At 48.1% G+C, this 14,027-nt stretch overlaps 1 protein-coding gene across 1 annotated transcript in view; it reads right to left on the bottom strand.

Moving 5' to 3' along the window:
- Positions 1–14,027, bottom strand: part of NHLRC2 (NHL repeat containing 2) — a 1,194,979-nt gene that overhangs the window by 34,161 nt on the left and 1,146,791 nt on the right. The window contains exon 10 of the mRNA XM_069611865.1: positions 4,709–4,934. Within this exon, the coding sequence (XP_069467966.1) occupies positions 4,709–4,934 (226 nt within the window). The remainder of the gene's footprint in view (positions 1–4,708; positions 4,935–14,027) is intronic.

Raw genomic sequence — 14,027 nt, 5'->3', positions numbered from 1 at the left:
ACCGGGTCGAATACTTCCGGTCGCCAGGCCTCTTGCGGAATCTCCGTCGACGAGGCTAAAGCTGGCCCCGTCGTCGTCGTCACCGTCACCACCTGCGGTCCAAGAATAGTTGAGACCAATTGTGTCAATGGCAGAGAAGGGGTCGACGACTGCCCTGCCGTCGACGACGGTGGTGGTGGTCGTGTAGGTCCCTGAGGCATTCCCGCCTTTTCTGAACTTGACCTACGCTTCTCTGCTTCTCGACTCGAGGTAGATCTGTGGTGATCGCCCGAGAAGGATTTCGACTTTTCTTTTCTGTCTTTCTTCGTCGAAGATGAGGATGACGAGGCTTTCTTTGACGAGGACTTCTTAGAATGGCTTCTTGATGACTCTTTCTCCGCCGGTCGTGATTTCTTCACCGGGGTTCCGACGATGTCGAGCGGCGCGGGGCCCCTGAAGATTTTTACGCTGAGGCCACGCTGCGCGTGGAGCCTACCTCCGAAGGCGGGTATGCCCCTGGACCATAATTTAACCATGCCACCAGCTGCCGACTTCGATCTTTAAGAGTCTTCTAGGAGAAGCCCTTACACATATGTCGCACTTGTCAGCCGAATGATGAGGTTGTAGACAATTGTAGACAATATATGCAATCCATATCCAATCCCGTCCCCCTCATACACTTTCTTCAACGCGCACGGGCGGAACAGCGCTTTCCCAGACATCAGGACAAAACTCCAACAGCACAACCTTGACAAAATAGTAGACTACGCGAGGTGATCCCATTACTTTGGAGACGGTTGAAATCTGAAGGGAGCCGCGGGTGCGGGGCATTTATACCGCTACGTCCTAGTGGGGCATACATAGGCGGCCCCGAAAACAACATAGATACGACACAAAAGTGTCGGAAGTTTTCCTACGGGAAACGGCTTTATAAATGTACCGAGGGTTCCCAGTCTGTCGACGGGGAATATTCTAAGCATGTGAATCCATGAAGGATCCAATGCTGGAGAATATGAAGGTGTAAAAAATGGGACGTATACCAGTGACAAAACAAACGGAATAAATATAAAGGGCAAAGTGATTCAAACTGAACAGGAGTACTATTTAAATGCACAAAATTACATTATTAACTGGAGACAGTGGTGGGGTCTGTGGCGCTCCATCTTTTGTAAGTAAATGAAGTTTAGGCCGAGCTCTGAAGAGATCCACAGTTGGGCTGGCTTTGATTGCTATGGGCAGTGGGATCCAGTGGAGTGGGGAACGCAGGGAGAAAGGGCAGAAGCAAGAGCAGACACAGGGAGAGGGTGGGATGGTGAGGTCGAGTGCAGAGGTAGATTGGAAGGAACTAAATGGGGAGTAATATAAGATACAATGAAGAGTAAAATCATGATAGCTTTGTAGACTAGGAGAAGTAAGCTAAAAAGAGAGTGGTTGGGCATGGAGAGCCAACCAGCAAGTTGCTGGTAGGTAGAAGTGGGGGAGGAACTGGGTAGTCTAAGGAACACATGGTGGCAATAGTAAGACACAAGTGATCACAGTTCAAGGGTGTTTATTTGAACTTTTGCAGGGGCATGATAAATGTCTATCTAAACCTAAATCTATAAATGGGAGCAAGCTACGACCATCAAATAATAAAGAAGGCAGTCCTAGTGGAGTCATGTCAACATAAAAAGGGCCTATAAAAAAAAAAACTATTGCCAATCCTTACTACTATTTAAAAATAGTGGGGGTGTGGTTCATGAAAAAGAAAGAAGTGTTCACAAAATGATAAATCAGGATACTTGGGCCGTTGGCCTCCCCTCCCCACTTGTTCAGCAAGGGGCAGCGCAGTTCACTTGAGCAAAGCGCACACTCTGGCTTCTGTGGCACGAGGAAATAGTTCCAGTTTTACAGTTCACAAATTCAAGACCTTCTGTGTTCAAAACTCTACTTCTCACAAGTCTCTTGACACAGAGGCCTGCAGTAAGAGAAATTACTCACAAATGTTCTCTTTAGCATTTATCACATTCACTTTGGGTATTCACCTTGGATCCTCCTAAGCCGGGTTCAGATCCTTTTGACAAATAATAAGTTCAACGTTGGATCCCCCTTTTCCAGACTCAGATCCCCTCAGCATTGGATCCTGCTCTTCTGTGCTCAGATCCCTTTAGTGTTGGATCCCCCTCTTCCGGGCTCAGATCTCTTAACCAAAACAAGATTCAATGAGTCTCCCTCAGCCTGGCTGGGACCAATTGTATTTACTTTATACTGTCAAAGACTTTCAAATAGGCACAGGGTTTAGCAAGCCCCGTTGCATGACCTCTTCGATCTCAATATTTCTTTCACACTCCGCATCATTTGAATACCTAACAAAGACATTCGAAAGAGCACCCAGGTGGTTCCGGACCACTCTGTGTATGGTATCTTTTCTTGATTTCCCAAGAGTTCAATTATGAAGTTCAAGTAATTCTTTCTGGCTTTCAAGTACAGTTGCATCGCTCATTCCAAACGATTTGTACAATATTCCCTTTATACGATGTTGCTGCTTGCAACCTTGGTTCAAAACACAAACTAGTTTGGTATCAGTCTCCCTGACTCACTGGCTGTGTTGCTTTTTCAGACACCGCTTTGTTGTAGGAGCCAAGGGCAGCACCACAGCAGCAATCGCTCCTCCCCACCTTGGTTACAAACGCGGGGTGAGCCTCGGGTACCTCCGACACACTGTGTAGGTTTGATCAGCCTTAGTTCCTGGTCTTCTTACTTTCCAAGGCTTGTGAAAGTAATGGTCTTTATAGGTCAAGGGTGCTTCCCTTCTTGCAACCCTCTCCGGTCTCGCCTTCTTCCTCCTTGTATTAAACTGCCATTCTGGAACTGCTGTTTCTTCGTGTGTTTTGCCTCGTTCAGAGTGTGCTTTCATGCTCCACCTTTTATCCTTGTGGGGAAGTGTGATGGAAGTCAGATGTGTGTAATGATCCGTAATTGCCTGACCTTGCCTGACCGTGGTGTTGGGACATGTCAGGCATCCGGTTCTGGTGTAAGTCTGTTGTCGCTCAAGGTGAACTGTCCATGAGAAACTGTTTGTGTCGGGAAATGGGGGGTTGAGTTTCTAGTTATCCTACGGGGTAGGATGGGTAAAAGGTGTTACATGGAAGGGGATACTGCTTCTTGCCGTCTGGTGTCCCACTTCCACTCACCGAAGACCCCTCAGCCCAGATGATCCTCCTGCACTGGTCCACCCCCAAGAACTGGATTCAAAAGCAATGGCAGTGTCCTGGCCACCTGGATGACAGATCCCCCGGGGACTAGCGGGTGAGACACCTTCAGGTTTCTCACAGTAGGTTGCAGAGAGTGGAGGTAGCAAAGTTGAGGGCTTTGTCTACAAGGAGGGAGGAAGGAAGGAAGGAGTATAGAGGAAGTCCACGGAGTAGGGTTGAGCAGTAGCCCAGTTTGCTGAGCACAAGAGTGGGGATTAGAGTTTTTTGTAGAGTGGTTTGTATGAAAAGGAGACTTTTTTCAAACGTTGAGGAGGTTAACACGACCAGCAGTAGGAGTGTTTTTATGAACAGAAAATGCTCACAACTTTGAGTCAGCAAAAAAATGGAAAGGGGGCAGAAATGAATACCAAAAGGCTACTTTGATCCAAGAAATAAGCAATTTGTTTGGATCATGCTGTTTCTTCCAGGGCTTTTAGGAAGAACGAAAGAGATGGGCAATGTAAAGAATGCATGCTTCTCCACTTGCACCGCAGTTTCCAAAGCATGCCTCTAAGCAGAGCAAGCACCCACTGAAATCCTGGCCATGCGAGAGCTAGAAAGCAACACTTACCGAGGTATTACACATTGCCTTAGTGCGCACCAGCATGACACGGACCCAAGTCAAGGAATCATTTTGAAAGTGCCCATTACAATTAAAGAGGCATGCCTCAAATACAAAAAGAAAAATGCAAGAACTGTGGAAATGGTTGTAAAATGGCACTAAGTACCTACATCACAGTTCCTCACTTCAAACTCAGGGTGCCACGTAGAAGATATGTGTGGGACAGCAGCACCCAGGAGGATGGTAGTCAGCCCTCCATGTATGTGGGTGCATGGAGGGCATTGCCAGGGGACGGCTCAAAGGTACCATTTCTGGTAAGGCATTTCTTTTTTACATTCCCACCAAAAAACGTGGAAAGTAAATTCTAGGAATGAGCGTTTTTATCCTTTGCGTGGCAAAGCAGAAGGGGCGCTGCACTTTGTCCCTATGTCTGACATGTGACACGTCAATTAAGGCAGAGGGCAATGAGCCACAGAGGGGAGGGGGCACATCTGAACAGTGCTTCCATTGGTGACTCAAGGATGATCTCCAGAGACTGACAACCCCCGCCCCCCACCCCACCCCGCACCGCAATCTTTAAACAGGCATATTGTGATTATGCCTGCGCAGACGCAGGGTTCAGATGAAACTCAGAAGATATGGTTGCTTGCATGCCCTGTTGGCACATGCTTGGTGTTCTTCACGGCCTATTCAGAAGAACGAGCGCAGTATTTCCCACTGATCTTCCTACCAAACTGTATAGCTGATAGCCGAATGGGCCCTTCACATGCATAGCCTGGATTCCAATGGACCACCAGCACTCTTTGAGCTACTACTGTTATAGTCACTATGTGTTCCTTAGTAGAAAAATCCATCCGTACGGGAACAATTAAGCTTCTAATATGGCAGCTTGGGTGATTTACTAGGTGAAGGTCCCAACAGCCAAAGCACTTACCTTCTGCTGTGAGTAACCAGAAGCTCGGAGCTCCTTCAGTCAACTCGGATCCGGCTGGAAGGAGCAGCTCTAAGGAGAAGTTTAGGGTCTGGCCCGGGGATACAGTCAAGGGGCTCAGTAGAATGCTGTGGGTGGATTTAGGCAGCTGTGGTCCTCTGGTTTTCTGGAGTCTGGGCGGCATTGGATGGTCAACGACATCAAAGGCTTCCGGCTTCATTACGGGCAGCTGGAAGAAATGTACACATTTGTTAGCAAGTCGAGTCTGTAGAAAGGGGCACCTATTGGTGTATTATAACAAATCTTCTCATCGTCCTTTGTTCCTGTAAAACAACCCCAACAAAGCACATCATAAAGATGGATGCTCCCCAGCTTGGGAACATTTCCTGGATGCCTACTGGGGGGCACACCTGACATTGAGAAACTTGAGCCTGTCCAGTGAAGAGACAGAATAATCCCATGACTGCTACTAATGGCCACAGTAAAGACACTTCAGTAAGACAACATGAATGGGAGTAGTTTCTTACCTGTAACTCCATTTCTCCAGCATTGGTATCTTTCATGGATTCACATGCTTAGAATATTCCCCGTCGTCAGACTGGGAACCCTCGGTACACATATATATAGTCATTTCCTATAGGAAAAAACTTCCGACACTTGTGTGTCCTATCCACGTCTACGTCCTCTCCGGGGCCGTCCACGCAAGCCCCGTTGGACGTAATGGTATAAAAGGCCCCGCCCCCGCGGGTCCCGTCAAATTTCGGCCCCTCCAAAGTAGAAAGGGGAACCTGCTTATGCACATATATTGCACATTGCAATCCGGGGAGGCTGGCGGGCGCATGTGAATCCATGAAAGATACCAATGCTGGAGGAATGGAGTTACAGGTAAGAAACTACTCCCTTCTCCAGCATTGGATCTTTCATGGATTCACATGCTTAGAATAGATTGTATAGCAGTATCATAGAAGACGGAGGAGAGAATGCAATGTAACTCACTTTTACAAGAAAAAAAAACACTCTCAGTCCAAATATGTATATGTGTGGAAGCAGCAACATATTTTTAGATGTAAACATATTCATAATACATACTTAAGATCAAGGGAACAAACATAGGCAAGGTAAGAGACAACAGCTTCACCGTATTTGGCTTACCTCATTGAAACAGATGGCGCAGCACTGCCCTTCCCATCTGTACCTCATCCGCATGCTGGCTTTCCAGGCAGTAATGGCGTGTAAACGTGTGTGGAACTGACCATGCCGCCGCCTGGCAGATGTCTGTCAGAGGAATTCCTGCCCATAGAGCCACGGAGGAGGCTGTCGATCTCGTGGAATGGGCTCTAGGGTGTCCTTGTAGGGGTCTCCCGGCCTTGGAGTGACTAAAAGCAATCGCCGAAGAGACCCAACGAGCCAGGCCTTGCTTGGAGATTGGCCTTCCTCTCGTCGACGGACCGTAGGCAATGAACAACTGTCTGGTAGTTCTGATATCTTGCGTCCTTTGCAGGTAAAATTTTAACGCCCTTTTGACGTCCAGAGTATGAAGGGCTTTTTCCGCCGTCGGCGACGGGGACGCAAAGAAAGTAGGAAGGACCAGGGTCGAGTGCTTGTGATAGACTGTCGGTACTTTCGGGATGAAAGTAGGGTTAGTTGATAGAATTACTTTGTCCTTAAAGAATCTCATATATGGAGGATCTATGACCAATGCCTGTAATTCCGACATTCTTCTAGCCGATGTAATAGCAATTAAGAAAGCCAGTTTCCAAGATAGGAATTGCATGGATGAAGAGGACATTGGCTCAAATGGAGGCTTCATTAAGGCAGCCAACACCACATTTAAGCTCCACGACGGTGGGAACCGTTTTGTAGGGGGGAAAGTTCTAAAGAGACCCCTCATGAAATGTTTCACCTGTCTATCACTGAATAATGGTGAAGACTCTCTCCTCCTCGTAAACCTTGAAATGGCCGCCAAGTGCACTTTGATGGACGACGATGACAGACCACTCTCAGCTAGGTGAAGAAGATACGGAAGAATTTGTTCAGGGGTTACTTCCAAAGGCTGAATTTCGTGCTGTGTTTGACACCATGTACAGAACCTTCGCCATTTGCATATGTATGATTTGTTAGTTGAAGGGGCCCTAGCCGCCTGCAGAATTCTCCGGCATTCCGAAGAGACTTTCAAGCTGCCAAACTCTGAAAAGTCAGGAGCCATGCTGTTAGTTTGAGGCCGTCCGGATTGTGGTGCCACACCGTTCCCTTGTCCCTGGACAGCAGGTTCGGTACCTTCTGGAGAGTTATAGGCTGTTCCAACGACAAGTGTAGGAGGTCGGAAAACCATGGTTGTCTCGGCCAATACGGTGTCACTAGAATGACCCGGCATTTGTACCTGCGAATCCCCTGGATTGTCCTCCGTATAAGGGGGAACGGAGGGAAAGCGTACAGGAATTTGTCCGTCCAAGGAAACGAGAACGCTTCCCCCAGGGATCCTTTTTGAGGCCATCTGCTTGCAAACTGTTCGCATTTCCTGTTCTCTTTCGTTGCGAAGAGGTCGATTGAGGGGGTCCCCACCTTTCGAAGATCATTTGTAGCTGATCGGTGTCCAGCTCCCACTCGTGTATTTGAGCCATTGTCCTGCTCAGGGAATCCGCTTGCACATTCTTCACCCCCGGGAGATGGTAAGCCACTAAGGATATGCTGTGTTTCAACGCCCAGTGCCAGATCTTTTGAGCTTCCGCCGAGAGTGTCCTGGATCTGGTGCCGCCTTGCTTTACCAAGTAGGACATGGCTGTTGTGTTGTCTGTCAGCACTCTTACTTTTGATCCTTCGATATGTGGAAGGAATGATTTCAAGGCCCATCTCACTGCCTTCAGTTCCAGCACGTTGATGTGTAGGTGCGATTCGGTCGACGACCATCTGCCTTGGGTTTGATGATTGTTCATGTGTGCTCCCCAGCCCGTCAGGGAGGCGTCCGTGATGATGGTGTTCTGAAATTCCGGCTCTTGTAGAGGAACCCCTCTGTCCAGGTAGTGAAAGATTTTCCGCCATTGGAGGGATCTGATGACCCTCTCGTCGTCGACGGTTATCCTGTCTGACCACCGGCCCGTGGCCTGCTTCCATCTGTCCGACAGGAACTCCTGTAGAGGCCTCATGAACAATCGGCAGTTTGCTACTAGGTGGATGCACGAAGCCATGGAACCCAGGATTGCCACATATTTTCTCACGGAAATTGTGCTCTGTAGGCGAAGTTGACTCGTCAGTTGTTCGATCTTCAATATTCTGTCTAGGGACGGTTTTACTATTCCCGAGTGGGTTTCGAATTGAGCTCCTAAGAATTTCAAGCTCCTTGAGGGCTTTAGAAAAGACTTTTCGAAGTTCACTGCGAACCCCAGTCGTTGCAGAAGTTGTAGGGTGGCTTGGACGCTGTCGTTGGTCGACGCTGGGGAGGATCCCCTCACCAGCCAGTCGTCGAGGTACGGGTATACATGATGCCCTCCCTTTCGCAGCCAGGCTGCCACCGGTGCCAAACATTTTGTAAACGTTCTTGGGGAGGACTTTAGACCGAATGGGAGCACTGCAAATTGGTAGCGTGTCTGACCTACCATGAACCTCAGAAACCTCCTGTGCTTTAGACACACCGGAATGTGGAAGTACGCGTCCTGTAGATCTAGTGACGCCAAAAATTCGTCCCTTTGGACGGATCTGATCACCTCCTGCAGTGTAAGCATTTTGAATTTTTGACTCTGTAGGGTCTTGTTGAGGTCTCGCAGGTCGAGAATAGGGTGCCATTTTCCGTTTGGCTTCTTTACCACAAAACATCGTGAGTATACCCATAGGCCTTTCTGCGATGCAGGGACTAATTCGATGGCGCCTTTCTGTAACATGAGTGTTACTTCCTGCCGCAAGATGTTTAGATGTGGCTGGGATAGGTGTATTTGTGGACATTTCGGAGGTTTGCATTTGAATATTAGGGAATGTCCGTACCTCACAGTGTCCAAAACTCACTGATCTGTTGTGATGGTCTCCCATTCCTCGATGCAGCTTGACACTCTTCCTCCCAAAACGGTACGCTTCCCGTCATTGCTGGTCTTTCTGTTTGCTCGTCGACGACGAATAAGTTGATCGTCTCTTGGAAGACTGGAAGTTTCTGCGCCGGTTTGAGGTCTGAGAGGCGCGTCTATATCCTTGGGAAGGATACGCTGATCTACCAAAAGATCTATCCCTGGGTGCTGAGAACCTTGAGTTTCCAGATGCCCCTCTAAAGGGACGAAAAGAACGAAAGGGCTTACCACCCTGGAGAGAACCCAACGAGCGAGCTGTATCGGAGTCCTCCTTCATGCCTTTCAAGGCCTCGTCCACCTTTTCTCCGAAAAGAAGATCACCCTCGAAGGGCATGTCTAAAACTTTATACTGAACTTCGGGTCTGAAGTTGGTGCACTTAAGCCAAGCCTGGCGCCTCAGAACAACTCCGTTATTTATTTGTTTAAAACCCGAATCTGCCAGGTCCACCGCTATGTTAATAGCATGATTCGATGCTCCTTCGCCATCTCGAACCAGGGACATCGCCGTTCTTCTATGTTCTTCCGGGAGGTGGTCCAGGATAGGTGCCAACCTGTGCCACATATCCCAGTCATATCTGGCCACAATCGCCAGGGAATTAGCTGCTTTCACCGTTGAGGCCCCCACAGAAAGAACCTTCTTACCAAACACGTCTTGGCGCCTCGCCTCGTTATCTGGAGGGGTAGAGCATTTATGTTGGGCCTTTGCTTTTCTCGTCGCCGCCGACGACACCACCGAGTGCGGTGTAGGCTGAGCCGAAAGACACTTCGGGGTAGAGTCTGGCACTTTAAATTTCTTTTCAATGCAACCTTTGACAGCCGGTTCAGAAAAAGGGTGACGCATTGTTTGAACACCGTCTTTCCAGACATGGTCTAAAATGGGTATTGAGAATATTGAGCGTCTACTCTTGCCCATATGGTCAAAAAGAAAACAGTCCTTTTTCTCCTCCTGTTGGACCAGGCCAAACTCCTTGCACGCTTTTTCCATCATAGAATGAAAGGCACCTATATCATCCGGTGGTGATGGGTGAGTGGGACTCCTTGGTGTTTCCATTTCCACATCCGACACCCAGGATGGATCCCTAGATGGTGAGAGGGATATATCCGACGCTGACCCGTGGTCAGATAGGGAGTCCGAAAGCTCACCTTCCTCCTGGACTACTGTGGTTGTTGGAACCCCGATTGATTTGGTCGGGCGGTGTGAAGGGCCGGGCTCGTCAACGGGGGGTGTCGACAGTACAGGTGGAAGCCTTTCGTCTAGTGATTTCAGCAGCGAGTGTAAGGAGGACAGTACCTCCATGGACAGGGTCGCCTGAGAGCTTAGCGGTTGGGTAAGCACCTGAGAGCAGGTTGCTCCTGATGGAAGCCTGGCTCGCAGACAGAGGTCCTCCGGGCTCACAATTCTGAAGCCGTCGTCTTCTTTCGAGGTAATTGACACTGCCTGTTCCTGTAGCAATGTGTCAGGTAACCCCATATCGAATACTTCAGGTCTCCAGGCCAGAACTTCCGTCGACGAGGACATTGTCGCCGAGGTCGTCGCAGGGTTGACGACGGGTGAAATCGACTGCGTCAGAGGCAGTGAGGACACCGACTGGTTCGTCGTCGTCGACGTTGGGCCTGCAAGTGGTTTAGGCGGCCCCGCCTTCACAGCGCTTTCCCTGCGTTTTTCCGCCTCTCTACTCGTGGCTGATCTGTGTTGATCGCCCGAGGAGGATTTAGACCTCTCCTTTCCTTTCTTCGACGAAGTTGACGAAGATGTCTTTCTTGCAGAGTCTTTAGAAGAGTCTTTAGAGGAGTGACTCCGTGGAACGTCCTTTTCCGCAGGTCGTGACTTCTTAACCGGAGGTTCCGACGAAGTTGATCGTCGAGGGGCTCCTGATGCCACGCTGCGCACAGAGCCCACCTCTGACTGAGGATACGCTCCCGCACCGTCATTTAACCAGGATACCAGCCGACGATTTCGATCCTTCAGGGTTTTCTGGGAAAAACCCTTACATATATCGCACTGGTCTGCCGAGTGGTGAGGGTGGAGGCAATAAACACAGTCTAAATGGCCGTCCCCCTCGTAAACCTTCTTCAATCCGCACGTGGCGCACGGGCGAAATAGAGGTTTTCCCGACATTCCGAAAAAAATGAACAAACTCACAGGAGTTCGACAATTCGACAAAATCTAGAAGTAGAGACTACGCGAGGAGATCCCACTATCTTTGGAGACGGTTGAAATCTGATGGGACCCGCGGGGGCGGGGCCTTTTATACCATTACGTCCAACTGGGCTTGCGTGGACGGCCCCGGAGAGGACGTAGACGTGGATAGGACACACAAGTGTCGGAAGTTTTTTCCTATAGGAAATGACTATATATATGTGTACCGAGGGTTCCCAGTCTGACGACGGGGAATATTCTAAGCATGTGAATCCATGAAAGATCCAATGCTGGAGAAACAATAGTTGTCTTGGAACTTAAAATACAATTCTGCGACACTCTCCAAAAGATACGTTGATATGATGGTGCATTCAACTGCGGATTGTGTAGACAAGTGCCCCTGTTACATCAAAATGCAATTAGTCACCTGTGTGATGACCATTGTGTAATTTACCCTTCAGTTAAGTCATGACATTAAAGGATTGTATTATTCAAGTGTATTCAGTAATATGTTTATACAAGTAAAATGAATGCTCATCGTGTTTCCTTAAATTTTGAAAAATGGAAGTCCATTGCAAAGTTATGATACTTGGGAACACATGTTTCACCTTAGCGAGCTTCATCAGGGCAGTTATGTTTACAGCGAAACAGAATTAGTCTTCAATGTATTTCTGAATTAAGTTTGTTGATGCTGTTATAAATATCTGCAATCTTCTCACACGCTGCATACACACGGCAACACCCACACGCGCTGTGCACCTCTGAACAAGGTACCACATGACTTTTATTGCAGCTTCCAAGTTACTTGTAACAGCATAAGCAACTTAATTCAGAAGAACAACTTCCTTTCCCATTATATATGTTATAGACTTAACTTTTGTCTAAATTTAAGGAACAATTATCAACATTCATGTTGATTTGACCAGCATAAACATACAATCCTGTTGTATCATGACTTACACTAAAGGGCACGTTTGCAGTACTCCTGACACAGGGGGCATATTGCCCCTTCTGCGCCCCTCCCTCCACATCCCGCTCTATCCTAACTGCACTCCTATTATTCCAGCCTTTCACCTGGATCCATAGGGTATCCTAGGACTCTATCCTTTTGTTATGCAGCGCTACGTTGCTCTCCAGCTGAGATTGCACTATTGAAACCCTTATGCATTCAGACATACAGGGCGAGTTTTGCACATCTGGCAACCCCTTGGACATTGCATGCATATAATTACTGAAAAAGGTGCAGTGCGGCAACACTCTGCTATGCCCGCTGGACATCGGCATTTTTTTAAATAATGATTTTAAAAGAAAACGCACAAAAAGACCTTGTTAAATAAAGTTATGAATAACTTCCATTTATAAAAATGTAAAATACATTTTAAAAAGTTTAGTTGAAGGTATGTTATGGTTAAAATGCAAAACCTTACACCTATTGATATGTGGCAGTTATTGCTAGCAACAAAACCATAACTCGCTCCCACCATGCACTCATGACGTCGCCCATGGAATCACAGAAGACAAACAGGTGATCTTATTTGTGAGGTCAGGCTCCAACCAGGATCCCAATTCACTCCCAAGATCCCCACTTTGGGGAATGCATCCAAAGAGTTGCACGAACTTTACATGTTTGAATTGACATGAAAACATGAGATTGCAAAAGCTCCCTCCTTGTCCTGTAGCACTGAGCAATGGGCAGCCTGCTCACACTCAACGGGAAAGCAGAAGCAACAGGGTGTGGCCATTCTCAGGGCAAAACTGCATGTCCCAGAACCAAGCAGCAGTGCAAAGCCTACAGCACTGCACTGAGCAAGGGGCAGCCTGCTCACACTCAACGGGAAAGCAGAAGCAACAGGGTGTGGCCATTCTCAGGGCAAAACTGCATGTCCCAGAACCAAGCAGCAGTGCAAAGCCTACAGCACTGCACTGAGCAAGGGGCAGCCTGCTCACACTCAACGGGAAAGCAGAAGCAACAGGGTGTGGCCATTCTCAGGGCAAAACTGCATGTCCCAGAACCAAGCAGCAGTGCAAAGCCTACAGCACTGCACTGAGCAAGGGGCAGCCTGCTCACACTCAACGGGAAAGCAGAAGCAACAGGGTGTGGCCATTCTCAGGGACAAAACTGCATGTCGCAGAACCAAGAAGCTCTGCCCCCTCTCGCCCTATACTGAACACACCCTCCTCGTCGTTTCCACATTTCAGGTACATACAGTAGGTCTGTACCTGGGCAGGCACTCACATTCTCTGTTTATCGGATGTGCTGTGTGTGTGTGTGCCTAACCAGCAGTGCAACCATGAATCACTCTTACGCCAATACCTCAATCCACATTGTGTGCCTGATCTAGATTGTTTTGATCATGAGAGCTTTTCATTTTTTACATTCACGTCTATTTAGACAGACCTTGCTGGCTGGCGGCACAATGGCGCGCCACTTCATGCCCTGCCTTGCTCCGTTGCATAGCGATGCCAGTTTTGTTCGGTGACAAATGCTTACTATTTGTTCATACTGTGAGATCCTGGAAAGGTCAGGGTGTGGTACTGTACTTCAGAAATAACGTGTCCACAATCAATTAGCATTCATGTTAAGCATGAGCATTTGTCTACTACTTCCTCGCTATAGATTTCAGAGCAATTTGGTGAGCTCGAACGCTCATTTGGGAATATTTTCTAATTGAATTTTCCCGCTGGTAAAATAATTCATTCAGTTAAGCACTAACAGTTGTAAACTGTGCCTACCTACAACTCAGAGGGTTGGATCCAGCCAGGGCGGTCTCATCACCTCACCCTTACAATTTGCCAATGTCAACGTAATGAGTCATATTGAGTAAGGTTACAGTGCAGGAAAAGGAAAGCTACCAGTAGCAGGAGACATGCAAAAGACTAGTTATTATTATCACCTTCTTGTTCCTCTTGGCCTCAGTCCAAATGTGGTCACTCTTCACAGTGGAGACAGTCATCGACTTTACTTTGCGGACGGGAGGATAGCTCAGAGGCGACGGGTTTGTCTTGGAAGCAAGATAACACCGCTAACTTTGCCCTCCGGCGACACACCTCAGTCCCCTTTGATGCGTCGGCTGGATTAAACTCCCTAACAACGTTACTTTATTAAGGGGGCAGGATGGTGGGACATATG

Source organism: Ambystoma mexicanum, chromosome 8 (assembly GCF_040938575.1).
Source record: "Ambystoma mexicanum isolate Mex_15411 chromosome 8, UKY_AmexF1_1, whole genome shotgun sequence".
Classification (NCBI taxonomy): domain Eukaryota; kingdom Metazoa; phylum Chordata; class Amphibia; order Caudata; family Ambystomatidae; genus Ambystoma; species Ambystoma mexicanum.
Note: the sequence above shows the minus strand (reverse complement) of the source record. Positions and strands in the feature narration are given on the sequence as shown.